This window comes from Saimiri boliviensis, chromosome 18, assembly GCF_048565385.1.
Source record: "Saimiri boliviensis isolate mSaiBol1 chromosome 18, mSaiBol1.pri, whole genome shotgun sequence".
Classification (NCBI taxonomy): Eukaryota; Metazoa; Chordata; class Mammalia; order Primates; family Cebidae; genus Saimiri; species Saimiri boliviensis.
Genome location: NC_133466.1, coordinates 47,548,217 through 47,565,913, shown reverse-complemented (window position 1 = coordinate 47,565,913; position 17,697 = coordinate 47,548,217). Strand labels below are relative to the sequence as shown.

The window sequence follows — 17,697 nt, the reverse complement described above, 5'->3', positions numbered from 1 at the left end:
CCGCACGCTGTGGCTCGCCTGCCGAGGCTGGGACACGCGCCCGCCGCACGCTGCGGCTCGCCCGCGGAGGCTGGGACACGCGCACGCCGCACGTTGTGGCTCGCCCGCCGAGGCTGGGACACGCGCACGCCGCACGTTGTGGCTCGCCCGCCGAGGCTGGGACACGCGCACGCCGCACGCTGGGGCTCGCCTGCGGAGGCTGGGACACGCGCACGCCGCACGTTGTGGCTCGCCCGCCGAGGCTGGGACACGCGCACGCCGCACGCTGGGGCTCGCCCGCGGAGGCTGGGACACGCGCACGCCGCACGCTGGGGCTCGCCCGCGGAGGCTGGGACACGCGCACGCCGCACGCTGGGGCTAGCCCGCGGATGCTGGGACACGCGCACGCAGCACGCTGGGGCTCGCCCGCGGAGGCTGGGACACGCGCACGCCGCACGCTGGGGCTCGCCCGCGGAGGCTGGGACACGCGCACGCCGCACGCTGGGGCTCGCCCGCGGAGGCTGGGACACGCGCACGCCGCACGCTGGGGCTCGCCCGCGGAGGCTGGGACACGCGCACGCCGCACGCTGGGGCTCGCCCGCGGAGGCTGGGACACGCGCACGCCGCGCGCTGGGGCTCGCCCGCGGAGGCTGGGACACGCGCACGCCGCACGCTGGGGCTCGCCTGTAGAAGCGTGGCCTCGAGCACGCCGCACGCGCATAACGGCTTGGCTTGCCTGTCGCGGTGGCTTGGCTTTGCTGTTCCTGGCTTAGCGTGGTGTTCCTCGCTTGGCTCCGTGTTCCTAGCTTTGACTGACCTTTCCTCCCTCGCATTCTTTGGCTGGGCCTGACCTTTTATCTGCTGAGCTTGGCATTCCCCTGGCCGGGCTGGGTGTTTCCTTGGGTTGGAGTGGGCTCTCCCTGGGTGGGCGTGGGCTTTCCCTGGGTGGGCTGGGCTGGGCTGGGCTGGGCTGGGCTCCCCTCCTGGGGTGGGCAGGTTCGGGCTGGGATTGACCTTTCTCTTCCACCAGGTTGGAAACCCGGAGTTTCCTGCTAGTCGGTCAAGCTGGTTCGTAGAGGCGATCTGCCCGCTACTACTGGCCTCCCCTGGCTGTTAAAAGCAGATGGTGGCTGAGGTTTGTTCAAAGCCGGCTGCCTCCGCTATGAAGAAGCCCTTTGGTCTCAGGAGCAGGATGGGCAAATGGTGCTGCCACTGCTTCTCCTGCTGCAGGGGGAGCGGCAAGAGCAACGTGGGCACTTGGGCAGACTATGAGGACAGTGCCTTCGAGGAGCCAAGGTACCAGGTCCGGCGAGAAGACCTGGACCAGCTCCACAGAGCCGCCTGGTGGGGTAAAGTCCCCAGAGCCGATCTCATCGTCATGCTCAGGAGCACTGACGTGAACGAGACGGACACGGAACAAAGGTAACTGGGCCTCGCTGAGAGGAGGCGGGATGGTGGGGATGTGCCCTACTGGTGTGGGGGCGCTGGCGGGGTGCCCGGCTTTATCGTCTCTGCAGGCCCCGCACCGTCCTGGCTGTGGGAACCTCAGAGGGGTCAGGGCACAGGCCTCTTTATGAGCAGCAACGTGAAAACAAAACTTTAACTGATTTCCAATCAAATTATAATTTCCCTCGTAGAACACTAATAGACTGTCTTAAAGTGATGTACCTCGCAAAACTAAATCGTTGCAGTGGATTATTTTTAATGTACACATTTTAAAACAATGTCATATACATTATAGAAAGGTATATATTGAGAACTAAGTTCCATAGTATATCAACTTCTGGCTAAATATTCTTCAAATAAAATTCAATATGTGTTTCATATCAATGTATCCTATGTAAATATGTTATTTACTGAGAAACCTTAGAAGGAAAATAAATGGGAAGATGGTTTGTGTCTTTGAATAGGAAGACTCATTTCTCTCAAGATATGAGCTCTTTCTGCGGCTGTTGAACAATGAGAACACATGGACACGGGGAGGGGAGCACTACACACTGGGGTCCGTTGGGGGGAAATGGGGGCGGGACGGGGGTTGGGAAGGTGGGGAGAAATAGCATGGGGAGAAATGACAGATACAGGTGAGCGGAAGGAAGGCAGCAAACCACACTGCCATGTGTGTACCTATGCAACAGTCTTGCATGTTCTTCACATGTATCCCAAAACGTAAAATGCAATTAAAAAATCTAAAAAAAAAGATACGAGCTCTTTCTGTTTTTATCACTTTGACCTAAACCAAATGAAAATAGCGAAGTTTTAGCATTTTTAAATTAGGCATGCTGTCTGTTACTGTGATAAATTAATTTTTTTGTAGCAGAATAGAAAAAGATTTGCTTTCCAGATGTCAAAATTTGCATGTGCTATTTCCACAAATTGTTTACTAACAGCTGAAAAGACATAAATGAGCAGAACAGAATAGGAAATCCAGAAATAGTCAGATGTATGTAAGAATTTAGTCCTTGATAAAGGTGATGTTTTATATTAGTAAAAAACTTAATTATTCCTAAGTGAAATGCAGGCTGTTTGGAGAAACCTAGCTAGATTTTTATGTGACAAAAATAAATTCCTGCAGTATAGAGTAAAAAACTTTAAATACACAAAAGGTGAAAAGTACCAGAAAAAAAAAAAACCACAAATGCCTATTTATATATGCATATATAAATATTTAGGTGAAGTCTTTGTCCCCCAGGCTGGAGTATAGTGGTGTGATCTCAGCTCACTGCAACCTCTGTCTCCCAGGTTTAAGCAATTCTCTGCCTCAGCCTCTCGAGTAGCTGGGATTACAGGTGCCCATCACCATGCCCGGCTATTTGTTTTTGTATTTTTAGTAGAGATGGGTTTCATCATCTTGGCCAGGCTGGTCTTGAACTCTTGAACTTGTGATCCACCTGCCTTGGCCTCCCAAAGTGCTGAGATTACAGTTGTGAGCCACTGTGCCTGGCCTATATATGCAGATGTATTTTTATGTTCACAATGACCTTCCTAAGAACCTCCCAAAGCAAGTATTCTGAAAGTTGGCTTGGCAAAATAAAAAACATCCGTATATAAGAAAAACATTAACAGAGTTCCAACATCTTTACAAAACATGTATTTTCATTTTACAGAGAATTCTTTCAAGTCAACCAAAATACAACTAAATAAACTCAATTTAAAATTGGGCAAAGTAATTTCTTTGTATGTCTACCAGTGATCTACGCACTTAGGAAAACATAGTGTTCTGGTAAGAGAAGGAATTTAAGCTAGAGGAGGAATGAAATACTGTTTTCTATTTCACAGAAATTAGAAAATACTGTTTAGAAATTAGAAAATATTTTCTAATTTCTAACAGAATTAGAAAATACTGTTTTCTAATTCTAATTTAAGTTAGAAGAGGAATGACAAGCCAGGTGCAGTGATTCATGCCTGTAATCTCAGCACTTTGGGAGGTCAAGGAAGGTGGATCATGATTTCAGAATTTGAGACAAGCCAGGCCAGCATGGTGAAAGCCTGTCTCTACTAAAAATACAAAACTTTGCTGGACCTGGGCCTGGTGGCGAGTACTTGTAATCTCAGATACTTGGGAGACTGAGGCAGGAGAACTGCTTCAACCTGGGAGGCATAGGTTGCAGTGAGCCCAGATTGTGCCACTGCACTCTGGTCTGGGGACACAGCGAGACTCCCTCTCAAAAAAAAAAAAAAGGGGGGGGGTAATGGAATATGGTTTTCTATCCACAAAGTGTGTGAGGATGAAGAACAGTGGTATTTACACAGTTGCTTAAAGTTTAAGTTGCTGTGACTTTTCAAATAGATACTTCGGTGGTAAGAACTCTATTTTTAAAATGTATATGCCTTTTACTCATCAATTTCATTATTCTGAAATAGCTTTAATAAATGTATACATCTTTTTTTGTATTGCTTATAATAGCAATGTATTGAGAAGAACTCATATGAAGATTTTATGAACAAATTTCAGTGCATCCATGGCATGGAATAATATGTAACCATTGAGGGCGTCAATAGATAGAGATATGTTGACATGCAAAGATGTAATTTGGTATATAAAGTGAGGAAAAAAAATCTGTTTTACATATACACCAACAATCTGCTTTTGTGTTAGCTGAAAAGATGTAGAAAATACGATCAAATTTATTTCTGGGGATTTGTGAGTGAAGGTTTTCCCTTTCTCTTATCTGTGATTTCTGCAATGAACATCTCAAAAGTTTTAGTTAAGTTTCAGTAGTCATGAAATAATCCTTGGGAAGAGAAGAAATATGCTACTTGCATAGATACAAATAGTTTCTCACATTCTATTATTTATTTTTATTTCTGTGGATGGGTATCTTCTGTAAACTTTTACCCTATCCAGAAGTAGAGGAAATCTGTTTACCTGTTCCAGTAGATTTTATTGTATATTCATTTTATTATATATTTATCTTCTCCTTATATATAATGTGTAAAAACTGTGGATTAATGGTTTTACTTTAGTTATATATGAAAATTAAAATAGCAAATATAACTGATTATTACTATTACAAATGTATTCCTCTACAGGAGTTTTTTTTAAATATTGAACTCACCAGCTGTATCCTTTCAATCTATTTATTCATCAAACATAAGCCAGACACCTATTTTGTGGCAGGCATATTCTACTGTCTCGCACCTATTACGTGGCAGGCATGTTCTACTCCCTCTCAGTGTCCTTCATCTTTGAAAACTTCATGTTTACATGCTGGGGCTGGGCAAACTGAGATATTTAAAATTGGGGTATTAGAACTTAATCTCAATTGAAGTTTTTCCTCTCTCCTTTCAAACAAAAGTGTTTCTGAAGGTAGAAATAGTAAAAAGATAACCTTTAATTGTCCTTTAAAATTTATAACAATCTTGGATAAAGACTGTTTTAGTACTTTTAAGAACTAAAATGGGATACATAAACAGCAGCCACAAAAAAAGAATGAGAGCATGTCCTTTACAGGGACATGGATGATGTTGGAGGCCATTATCCTTAGCAAGCTAACACAGGAACAGAAAACACCAGATACCACATGTTCTCACTTACAGGTGAGAGCTAAATGATGAGAACACACGGACACCTACAGGGGAGCAGCACACACGGGGCCTATCAGACGGTGGGGGTTGGGAGGAGGGAAAGCAGCAGGAAGTAGAAGGAACAGGTAGTCGGCTTCATATCTGGGTGACGAAACCATCTGTACAACCCCCCTTGGCACACATTTACCTATGTAACAAAACTGCGCATCCTGCACAGGTATCACTGGATGTAAACGTTGAAGAAACTCCACAAATAGTTTTCCAAATCCTTTTTTAAAAAAGAAAATTGCTAATAGTCTTAAATCCTAATATTAATGATTAGAAATACCTGATTTACATACATTCTGTAATTCTGAGTATTGAAAAAAATGAGACATACTTAGTCATTTAAATCTCAAGTTTTCTTTGGCTTAAAGTTTTTTGAAAACCAAAGTAAGAATTAGTTTATTTTAGAAATTTGTTTTTGTTTTCACCTCAGCCTTCTTATTTCATCTAAATGCCAGTCATTGGACTAGAACTGTGCCAGACCTCTTATATTATAACGTGGCCTAGCTAATGTAAGGCACCAGGCATTGTAAGATGCCTCATTATTTTACGTCCCAATAAGAGAATTATTTAAATGCTGCTAACTACAGTTATAGTAAATCATGAATTACAAGTGACATTCCAGTGTAAGAAATGTTCAAACGTGGAATCATCTTAGAATCACTAAAATAGAATGTTACCTGTAATCCTTAAAAAATACCTCAAAGTGTAGGTATAATTGTATTATCTCACTCAATTCACATGTCTCCAGTAGTAGTAGTAAAAATTATAATATCTAGCAATTGAGCTGTTGTGTTAGGAACTATTCTCTGTCTTTTGTGTAGAGTCTCATTAAGTATTACAGTGGTTTTCTCTGAGAAAGTTACTATTTTCATTCCCATTTTATTGTTGAGGAAATTGAGATACAAAAAGGCTAAGCAACATCTAGGAAGTGACAGAGCAGAAAGAGGATTCCAGCCCAAGTTGAATGGAATCCAAGGGCTATGCTCTTTCTGTTCAAATAGGCTGCTCTTTCACTCATACAGTGAGTAAGGAGGGGTAATAAATAGTATACTTTCTTCAAAGGAAAATGCAATGTTTGTTTTGAAGGCAGAGTAATAGCAGACTGTTCAGTGTTTGCAATGACATGAATTGCTGAGGTGGCTGTAGATAGTGCACTACAATTTCCTAAAAAGTCTTCTCACTCCCATAGAACTGCCCTCCATTTGGCCTCTGCCAATGGGAATTCAGAAATAGTAAAACTCTTGCTGTACAGAAGATGTGAACTTCATGCCTTTGACAGCAAAAAGAGGACAGCTCTAATAAAGGTATGCAGTAGCCGACTGTATCGGCACGAGATGGATTTGATTTCAATATGTAGAATAAAGATGAGTTTTCTCATTTAAATATAGCTAGTTGGTGAAACCTGTGGAATATTTCTTTTGAGTTCCTAGGATTTATGATTTGTTTTTGGTCTAATACTCACAGGCCGTACAGTGCCAAGAAGATGAATGTGTGTTAACGTTGCTAGAACATGGCACTGACCCAGACCTTCCGGATGTGTATGGCAATACCGCGTTACACTATGCGGTCTACAATGAAGACAAATTACTGGCCAAAGCACTGCTTTTATACGGTGCTGATATTGAAGCAAAAAACAAGGTATAGATCTATCCATTTTATTTTCAAAATACTGAAATGCGATTGTTTTAACACCGACCTCCTGTGTAAGGGTTAGTTTTCTGTATTTGGAAGCTCAAGTGTACCTGAATGAAAATATTTTGAAATGACTTAATTGTCTAAGATTTTATTTTAAATATTGTTAAATTTAAAGAAGAATTAGAGGGTACAGCTTTTTAAAAAATGTACTTGTGGTAAATTTCTTTTTTTGAAAACACTGACATTGTAAAAGGTAATACTTATTGCTTTTTCCAATTTTTCTTTCCCAGGTTTTTTGTTTGTTTGTTTGTTTATTTTTCCTAATGACTGTAAAATAGTAAAATTTGCCCTGGAAATAAGTTTTACATTAAAACTCCAAGAAAACAAAAACATGTTTCAGTGAATAGAAATCCTGCTGCTTTGGCAAATTTCTAAGAAAAGTAATCGATATGAAGTGATGTATCTTGAGTGGCAAGGCTTAGGGTAGCTCTGATTGCTCATGAGGGAGAAATGGAAAGGGGAGAAAAGAGCAATCAGAAATATCAAGGCTAGTTTGGAAATTAGGTAATGGAGGGGAAAGACCATGAAACGTGTGTGTGTGTGTGTGTGTGTGTGTGTGTGTGTGTGTGTGTGTGGTGGTATTCATTCGTTTCTTTTGTATGGTGATACAGAGTTCTCTTCAGTTTTAGAGAATGAGTTTTCAGTTTGGGAGAGGGAGTTAGTTATAAATTGCCTGGAGATCAATGTTAGGAGGCCTCTGAGGAACCAGATTGGCAGTGATTAGGTGGTAATGTAGTGGGAAACCCTTGAGCAGAGGGAGTAACAGGTACTTAACTGACTCATGATCCTCTTCTGGTAGAAATAGCCAACTAGAGTCTCAATTCTGCTTTCTAATCTAGAATGTCTTGATGGGAAGGTGGGAGATAAGGAGCTTATAAATAACAAGATCAAGTTGGATTTTGAGTTTACTAGACCCTGTTCTTCTCTTACCTGGGAAAATTATGTGGTGTTTTCAGCAAATGAATCTCTCTCCTACTCTTTTCTCTTTTTGGCCAAATCCTCAAATGATAAAGGGAATTGGTTATGTGGCTAAGAGAGGACACGAAAGTAATTATCTATTGCACTAGTTTTCAGCTAGAATTGTGCATCTCAGTAACCTGAGGAAAAATTTTAAATAATCTACAAGTCTAGGCTCTCCCCTGAAGATTTTCATAAAGTAAGTCTAATAAATCCTGGACATGTATGTTTCAAAAGGTTTCCTTGAAGCCAGGCATGGTGGTGAATGGCTATAGTCTCAGCTGCTGGGGAGGCTGAGGGGGAAAATTGCTTGAGCTCAGGAGTTTGAGTCTAGCCTGGGCAACATAATGAGACCTTTCTCTAAACAATGATGACAAATTCCTCAAAATCTGGATACACTCCTGCTGAGGAATCACTGAATAAATAAGTGTAATATATAAATTCTTACATCTCAGAAACTTAAGATCTCTAGAATAGTTGCAGTTGGAGTTGGATATGTGCTAATTCCTTTATATCTTTCATTTCCCATAATACTAGTTTGACTTTTTTGGGGGGTGGGAGACAAGGTCTCTGCCAGGCTGGAGTGCAGTAGTGTGATCACAGCTTCCTGCAGCCTTGACCTCCCCAAGCTCAGGTGGTCCTTCAACCTCAGTTTTAGTATTTTTTTTTTTTTTTTCTGAAGTAGAGATGAGTTTTTTGCCATGTTGCCCAGGCCAGTCTTGAACTCCTGGGCTCAAGTGATTCACCTGCTTCAGGCTTTCAAAATGCTAGGATTACAGGTGTGTGCCACCATTGCTGGCCTAATCTGACTTTTATCTCTGTGGTTGGGATGTTAAAATGAATATTATTGGCAGTATCAATCAGCTTACGGAATAATACCTTCTCCTAACATCAGTTATTCACTGCCATTCAGAAGGTCTTTAGAAATTTGCAGTGAGTAGTCTTCAATAAGTAGAGGATGGTCCTCTCAGGATTTTGTGTCTCTTTGTTACCATTCAAGTGCTTAGCTCAGTAAGTTGTTAGTAAGATCAGAGTTTTCTCAGTTAGAATTGTAGCAAGTTCTAAACTTCTTTGATCAATTGAAGCTTTATTATAGACTATCCAGTATCTCTCTAAATGGTATTGGGAAAACTGGCTAGCAGTGTGCAGAAAGCAGAAACTGGACCCCTTCCTGACACCTTACACTAAAATTAATTCCAGATGGATTAACAATCTAAACATAAGTCTTAACACCATAAACACCCTAGAAGAAAACCTAGGCAAAACCATTCAGGACATAGGCGTAGGCAAGGACTTCATGGCTGAAACACCAAAAGCAATGGCAACAAAAGCCAAAATAGACAAATGGAATCTAATTAAACTCCAGAGCTTCTGTACAGCAAAGGAAACAATCATTAGAGTGAACTGGCAACCAACAGAATGGGAAAAACATTTTGCAATCTGCCCATCTGACAAAAGACTAATATCCAGAATGTGCGAAGAAATAAAACAGATTTATAAGAAAACAAACAAACCCAATCAAAAGTGGTCAAAGGATATGAACAGACACTTTACAAAAGAAGACATATATGAGCCCACCAAACGTATTAAAAAATGCTCATCAGCACTGGTCATTAGAGAAATGCAAATCAAAACCACATTGAGATACCATCTCACACCAGTTAGAATGGTGATCTTTAAAAAACCTGGAGACAACAGATGCTGGATAGGATGTAGAGAAATAGGAACATTTTTGCACTGTTGGTGGGATTGCAAATTAGTTCAACCATTGTGGAAAACAGTGTGGCAATTTCTCAAGGACCTAGAAATAGAAATTCCATTTGACCCAGCAATCTCATTACTGGGTATATACCCAAAGAATTATAAATTGCTCTATTATAAAGACAAATGCACACATATGATCATTGTGGCACTGTTTACAATAGCAAAGACCTGGAACCAACCCAAATGTCCATCAATTATAGACTGGATAAACAAAATGTGGCACATATACACCGTGGAATACTATGCAGCCATAAAAAATGATGAGTTCATGTCCTTCGTAGGGACATGGATGACTCTGGAAACCATCATTTTAGCAAACAGACACAAGAACAGGAAACCAAACACCACATATTATCACTCAAAGGTGGGTGTTGAACAATGAGAACACATGGACACAGGGAGGGGAGCATCAGAGACTGTGGTCGGTTGAGGGGGTCTAGGAGAGGGACAGCAGGGGCATGGGGAGGGTAAGGAGGGATAATGAGGGGAGAAATACAAGATAGAGGAGATAGGGGGATGAAGGCAGCAAACCACCTTGCCATGTTTGTAACTATGCAACAATCCTGCATGATTTGCACATGCACCCCAGAACCTAAAGTACAAGAAATAATAAAAAATAAAACGTTTGTAGAGCATTTGCTTAATCGGGATGGCAGTTTTAAACACTGAAAACCATGGAGTTATTGAGACTACATATAGGGATTCTGTAAATTTGGTTTCACTAGTTCTGTGAACTGATTATTTATTTAGTTACCAATCTGGAAAACTTAAATACAAATTGATTTTAAATGAATACATGTTGGAAAACTTGTTGAAATGGGCAGTATGAGACTTAGTAGCAATATTTATTGCACATTGGAGCTTGATCTTTTGGTAAAACATGAAACTAAAGAAATATTTTACAAATTCTTGCTTTATACCCAACAACTTGTCTTAGAGTTTGAGAATATAGAGCTAAAAGATACAGCTCTTTGTTTAGATGGAAAAAATATTATCATCCAATAATACCATGCCAAACGCTGGCATAGAAGCAAAGATTCCTGGAACCAGTAAGTGTTTTAAAGTGAGTTTTTGAGATGATCAGAGTTAATGTGTTGAGGCAGAAGAGAGGTGTCTCCAAGGGAAAGAGCAGTGTGTGAGAAAGCACCGAAGAGTAAGAAGGAAGTGACTATAATTTGTTTACTTTCTATGAGTGTAAGTTTATAGGATCTTATATAGTTTCCAGTTCAGTTGAGAAGTCCATAATTTTTTGAATCAAATATCATTTTTGCTTTTATTGTTTTACAGTGTGGCCTCACGCCACTTTCACTTGCTGTATATGGACAAAAAGAGAAAATGATGAAATTTTTAATCAAGAAAAAAGCTAATGTAAATGCAATTGATAAATTTGGAAGGTATAGTTATTTTTTTTAATCTCTGTGTTGTAGAATGATAGCAGTCACTCAAGTCATAAACATTTATAAGATTAACTTATTGCAACATAGTGATCAGGATCAACAAATCAGTTAAGTAGAAAAACAATTAGACTGGGCAACATAAAGAACAGTTTTAGTGGGATTCCTCTTACTACACTGACTGATGTTATTATGTGACATTTTTGGTTATATGATTTATGTTAGCTAAATGGATTTCATATTTGTCTCATGAAGTGTGAACTTTAACTTTTAGTTTACTTATGACTTAGGATTGAACTTAACTCTTTCTAGTAGTTTTTAATCTCTATGTCTTATATGCTTTTCCACTAATACACTTTATTAAACATAAATAGGAGTTGATAATCATTTTGTCTTTTGAATAACTCTGTGATGAGTTGCTTTCTTTGAAGAATATTAATGTTAGCTTATGCCTCCAAGACAATTAATTGCTATTCCCACATACTGTAAGTTCATCAGCTTTTGTTTTAATTCCAGTGTATTTTGATGTTTTGATTATTTATTTATTTATTTGTTTGTTTGTTTGTTTATTTTTGAGACAGAGTCTCTCTCTGTCACCAGGCACCAGGCTGGAGTGCAGTGGTACCATCTCTGCTCACTGCAAACTCCACCTCCCAGGTTCAAGCAATTTTCCTGCCTCGGCCTCCTGAGTAGCTGAGATTATAAGCACGCTTCACCATGCCCAGCTAATTGTTGTATTTCTTAGTAGAGACTGGGTTTCACCGTGTTGGTCAGGATGGTCTCAATTTCTTTACCTTGTGATCCGCCTGCCTCGGCCTCCCAGAGTGCTGGGATTACAGGTGTGAGCCACTGTGTCTGGCCTTATTTTTAATTGGTATGGAGAGAGGAAGTAGAGATAGTTTTAAGTGGGTACACTGTTCCTTTAATGAAGGCAAGGTGTAGGTGGGTGATAAGAGAAAAGAGCTAGGCTTCGGATTCACACAAGACTGGGTTTAATTCCTAGCTTTCTTACTTGATAGGTGTGTGACCTTGGCAATGTTATTTACCACCAAATGTGTTGTCATATATGAAAAGGAGGAGAATATCTCCTTCAAAATTGCCTGTGCATAAGTAAGAAAGATGTGTGTGTGCGGCATTTAATTCAGTGCCCAGCACATGCTTATTGGCATCATTAACTGAAACTATTATGACTACTGTTTTCACCATTCTTATTAATATTACTGCTTTCAGCATGCAGATAGCTCTTATGTGACCCCACAGCTGATTTTCTGTTACTGTATATCAGTCTCGGGAAGCGGGAAGGAAATCTTTACTTAAATCTTTGTTCACTTCAGATAAGTGGCCCTAGCATAGTTTCTTGCCCATCAAAGACCTTTAAATTAGCAGCTTCTACTATTTAACACCCACTGAGATAAGAGGTTTTCTTTTTGTCCCTTCCTTTTAACTTTGGTGGTATTTTACAGAGATTAACACTTGAGCACCCAAGATGCTTATGTCTTTTAGTGCATGCAAATGTTTAATTCTGCATTGACAGGCAAGATACTAAATGGGTAAAGTATGCCAGATTAGCTTACAACTTTATTACAGTTAGGGAAAAATTACCTCTCTGTCATTTTAGGACTGTGCTTATACTTGCCGTATGTTGTGGATCAGCAAGTATGGTTGGCCTTCTACTTGATCAAGATATTGATGCATTTTGTCAAGATAAATCTGGAAAAACTGCCAAGGATTATGCTGTGTCTAGTCAACATAATATGTAAGTGTTTACATGAAAAGTCTAGTTAACACTAAATTAAGGCTTAAAATAATTACAACAACTGTATCTTATATATCAAGTGAGATGTAGTAGTTTGGTTTGGGTAGTTTTAAAGTGGCAATGAGTTAGTCCCCTGCATCAGCTAGAAATCAAGCAAAAGGTAGACTGGTTAGAAGTACCAGTGTGTGCAGGATTCTTTATCTCAGGACTTGTAAGACCTTTATGTTTACAGATTCCAACATTGTTCATTTCATCCAAGTATAACACCTATGAATGAGATAAAAAATAGTGTCACATCTTTCTTTTTTCTTTCTTTTTCTTTTTTTTTTTTTTTGATGAGTTATTTGGGTCTTGAAATGTCCAGTTTATCAGAAAGTCATTTACTGTCTTCTGAAGACTATCTCTTCCATACTCTTTGAATTTTTCAAGAACCAAAGGGATTTACTAAATCCAAGGAAGACAATCCCTTTTATCAAATCAGAAGGACTAGAAACAAAGGGCACTCCAATCATTCTGTTGTTTCTGTTGATTCTGTTGCATTTTTGCCCCTGAAACTGGTCCTGCTGCCTGGTAATGGTTGATCTTTGACACCAAGATGCCCTTACTGATTCAGATCCCTCAGGTCTTCATGGTGATTCATACAAAGATGTTGAAGTTACAGCGTTTTTTAAATTCACATACCTATGCTTATATGCTCAGCCATTATTCCCAAAGCACCAGCACCATTCTCTGGCAATGTGACTTTATCCACACACAAAATGAGCTAATTGACCATCTCCCCCATATTCAGCCTAGACTTAGCTGAGACCTTCATGGTAAGAGATCCTTTCAGGCCTTTGTTGGTCTTTTCTGTAACAGATATTCATTGGGCTTGTTCTAAATGGTCAGAGAGGTTGAAATAATGTGGCAGGAAGAGATGAGTATTTCTTTCTTCTTTGCTACCAGTTCTGTACCCTCATGCACCTTTATATCCTGTATAATACCTGAGGCAGTAGAAAATCCCATATTTACCTTCCCAGAAGCGGCGGACTCCCAGTTGTGATTGGCCCCTTGACTGATCTGTTTTAAATAATAATGAAAATTGCCCAAGCTACTTGCAACTCTACCTCAATATTTAAAAATATTTTCAAATTCTACCTCACAGGAAGCTATTGAAGAGAATTCTCAGAATCTCAAGTAGGTTAGTTGGACTTAACAGAGCCATACCTTGTCCATGTCTCATCACTGAATGTAGGGAATCCATGAGCCCTGCACACTGGGTGCCAGAACATAGGGATCCATAAGCCCCACACGTTGGGTGCCAGAATGTAGGGCTCCATGAGCCCCACATTGGGCACCAGAATGTAGGGAGCCACCCCTACATCACCTGTGGGTACCCTGAGTTTGGTGGCAACAAAGGAATGAGAAAAAGAAAGATGAAGAGAGATGATGGGACCAGAGGGCCATCAGTTATTACTTTGGAGGTGACAGTGAAGGCCCTGAGCTCTGACCATCCACTCTATTTATTGGTTACAATCACTTTGATCTACAGGGTAGGGGTGGAGTAATGGTGGGGAGAGGATGATGGTGGAGTGAACCAGTGAGCCAGAACTGAATCAGTGAACGGGAAGTGGTGTGTCATTCTAAGGATTGATAACAGTGGCAGTTTGGGGGTTTCACAAAAGAAGAACATGTGGTTATCTTTAGCTTGTTATCTAAGTACAGCTGATGGAACACAGACCTTACAAGGAGCCCACAAGTCTGGCTACATCATAGTTCTATGAAGGGTTTTTATAGCCTTGAGCACAATGTTTATGGTAACAGAGCCAAGGTCACCCTGAACTGGAACATGAGGCATGAAGAGGCCTTCCTCCTCAGAGGCCTCCTGCGGCCTTCTGCAGTGTATTATTCTCTGCTTATATGTTACTCATAACCAATTTATGTAGGTACTCTGTAAGTTCTTTCTAATCACGTGTAAAAGTAGAACTTTCTGTTTGCTTCAGCAGTACCCATTCTCAAATTGAAACAATAAAGAGAAAAATAGCATGGCTTCCTGCATAAGGAGGCCACACAGATTTTTGAAGCATTCCATATTTTGCACAGTCAGTGGAAGGTCATTTGACTGTTTGCTGACTAGCTATAATGCAACAGAGTGATTCAAAGCAAAATGGGTGTCACCAAAATATTGAAGTTGTTATTTGTACTGCAAAAATAGTCATGTAAGGTGGTCTATGAGATAACACTGGAACTGAATAATGTGTGTGGTGTTGTGTGCAAAATATGTTGTTAGTATGTATCTTGCAACTTCTTCATGGAACCTAAAAATAAATGAAAGTAGGGTTTTGGTCTCTCATGTCAGCTGGAGATGAACATGGATATAAAGCATCATCCTGACAAACATCTGCTGTTTGAGAGTTTGAGTCTATAGGAAAGGATCATTGGTCCCAGCCAGGTCTTAACATCCATTGGTTTTTCTGTCCTTAGTGTGATTGATAGACTCCATAATAGTGGACAATCATGTCATCTACTTTAAGGAGTTATTTATCAATAAATTTAGTTACAAACTGTGAAATAGTTGAGATGCCCTGAACTATGAGCCACAAAGAGTAGGACAACTAATAAGCAAAATTAGGACTTAATAACATTTCCTGAAAACAGCAACCTTTTCATATTGGAACGTATGCACAAAATACAGATTGGGTTTTATTTGAAATTCCAACATGATTTCAGTCATAAAATTTAGGAACAGATTATTCCATTGCTTTAATATTTCTGTGAGCTTTTAAAAAATGTTATCTTGTTAAATCTTTATAACAATCTAGTGAAATAAGACAGCAAAGTTCTTATTTTGTAGAAGATGACATTGAGCCCAAGAGGAGCAACTTGTCCAAGAACAAATAGCTGTTCATTATGCAGCTAGGACTTAGGCAGAGTTGGTACACATTATGTCAGACTAATGCGAGTTAACTTACTGGGTCATAGTGCCCTTGATTTCTGACTATTTCACTTTACTCTTTTTCTTGTTTATGATAAGTTTGTAGAATGTACACATAGGTGGATGGAATAATATTGTTAAGTTCTGATATTCTGATATTGTTTGAATTACTCTAAGCATTTCACATTTGGTAAGTATTTTTTTTTATCTCAGTATTAAAAGTCTTTTTATTTATTACATTTTTATACACAGAATTTGCCAATTACTTTCGGACTACAAAGAAAAACAGAAGTCAAAAAAGTTTTCTGAAAACAGCAATCCAGGTAAGACTTCTGATAGTGAGTTACTTTAGGCCAGTTGTCACCAGGCTTTTTGGCACCAGGGACCGGTTTTGTGTAAGACAGTTATTCCATGGACTAGGGAAAGGTTGAGGTGGTTTCAGGATTATTCAATCACATTACATTTATTTTGCTACTTTATACTATTAATACATTGTAATATATAATGAAATAATTAGCAACTTACCGTAATGTAGAATCAGTGGGAGCTCTGAGCTTCTTTTCCTACAAATAGATGGTCTGATCTTGGGACAAAGGGCGACAGTGACAGATCATATGACATTAGATTCTCGTAAGCAGCACATGATCTAGATTCCTCATGTGGGCAGTTCACAACAAGGTTCATGCTTCAGTGAGGATCTAATGCTGTCCCTGATCTAACAGGAGGCAGAGCTCAGGCAGTAAGATGAGCCAGGGGTGTGGCTGTAAATACAAATGACACTTCCTTGGTTTGCCTCCTGCTCACTTCCTCCTGTGTAGTGAGGTTCTTAATAGGCCATGGACTGGTACCAATCTGTGAGGCACTGGTCAGGAAACCTATGCTTGTACCAGCAAGGTCTCACTATTGCTGACTTCACTCCTCCTAATTTGAAATGAAAAGAGATATATTTGCTTTGTTGGAACAAGATGTGTTCTTCTATCTGTGGGTTAATTGTCATGATAACAGTAATTTTGTTAGAACAAGATGCTCGGCTACCATTCATCAAAAGATTGTCATAATAAATATACAAATTGCCCAACTCTAGGCTCAGCAGATGATAATAAAAGTAGAAAATGTTTCACAATAACAAAAATGCTAGTATGCTACCTGGATGTGGACACCTAATACATTGTACAATCCAGATTGTATAAGGACACCTTTAATTTAGCCATCTATTTATCAGAGAGCTTTTGATAACAAGGAGACAAAGATGAAATTGATGTAATTTTGATCTTTAAGGTGCTCATAACACAATTGTCTCTATTTCATTTCTGTGCTTTTTCAACAGAATTGACAAAAAAAAAACATTTTTATTTATGTTTTAACTTGTCCGCTTAACAAATAACTATGAAATGTTTTTTAGATACATTTTTTTCTAATGCTACAGAACACAAATAAAAATACAAACAGAGAGGAGCTCATTATTATGATTATCATTTTTTATTATTTTGCTACTTTAATCAGGGCTTGCTGTGTGCTGGATGCCCACTGGAAACTTATAATTATGATTATTTATTATATTGATTATGTGCCAGACATAACTGATGAGGAATGAAAGCTTTTTGAATAAAGGTAGGTAGGATTGAAGGTAAGCATGCAGACTGAGTAGAATGTTTCAAGGTAAAGAAGCAGAAGAATGATGATTGGCAGAAGGAAGATGTAACAAGATTGTGTGTCTGCCGGAAGGAACTTCTAACACGATTCCCTCTGGGAGGAAGAGCAGCAAGTGCAGAAGACAAGATGCTTGAGTGAGCTTTGCAGGGTTTGTGAGCAGTTCACTTTTGCTAGTACCAAAAGTGTGAGATATGAGAGGTTGGGAGTGAGGTGAATACTCAGCTAAGGCAAGTTTATAATAGACTTTTTAATACTATAGAAACGAGTAGGTGTTCAGCCTTGGTCATCATGGTGGAACCCCATCTCTACTAAAAATACAAAAATTAGCCGAGTGTGGTAGCCAGCATGTGTAATCCCAGCTAATTGGGAGACTGAGGCACAAGAATCACTTGAACCTGGGAGCTAGAGGTTGCAGTGAGCTGTTGTGCCACTGCACACCAGCCTAGGCAAAAGGGTAAGACTTTATCTCCATAAATAAAGGAATGAATGAATGAATGAATGAATGAATGAAA

At 39.9% G+C, this 17,697-nt stretch overlaps 1 protein-coding gene, 1 long non-coding RNA gene and 1 other non-coding gene across 4 annotated transcripts in view; all 3 read left to right on the top strand.

The window, feature by feature from the left end:
- Window positions 1–17,697, top strand: part of LOC141581980 (uncharacterized) — a 1,111,619-nt gene that overhangs the window by 78,048 nt on the left and 1,015,874 nt on the right. The gene's annotated exons all lie outside the window — the stretch shown is intronic.
- Window positions 1,035–17,211, top strand: LOC141582045 (uncharacterized). The gene is made up of 7 exons (XM_074389406.1): window positions 1,035–1,401; window positions 6,242–6,356; window positions 6,517–6,690; window positions 10,756–10,862; window positions 12,481–12,618; window positions 15,785–15,855; window positions 17,192–17,211. Exons 1-7 carry the CDS (start codon window positions 1,103–1,105, stop codon window positions 17,209–17,211), a joined length of 924 nt encoding a protein of 307 aa, XP_074245507.1. The 5' UTR covers window positions 1,035–1,102.
- Window positions 14,590–14,695, top strand: LOC141582095 (U6 spliceosomal RNA). Its single transcript, XR_012514926.1, has one exon. It is a non-coding gene; the product is annotated as a U6 spliceosomal RNA (small nuclear RNA).

Coding starts and splice junctions, on each gene's coding strand:
- LOC141582045 (XM_074389406.1), top strand. CDS start 1,103: ATGGTGGCTGAGGTTTGTTCAAAGCCGGCTGCCTCCGCTATGAAGAAG. Junction 6,357..6,516: donor AGAGGACAGCTCTAATAAAG/GTATGCAGTAGC, acceptor TAATACTCACAG/GCCGTACAGTGCCAAGAAGA. Junction 12,619..15,784: donor GTGTCTAGTCAACATAATAT/GTAAGTGTTTAC, acceptor TTTTATACACAG/AATTTGCCAATTACTTTCGG.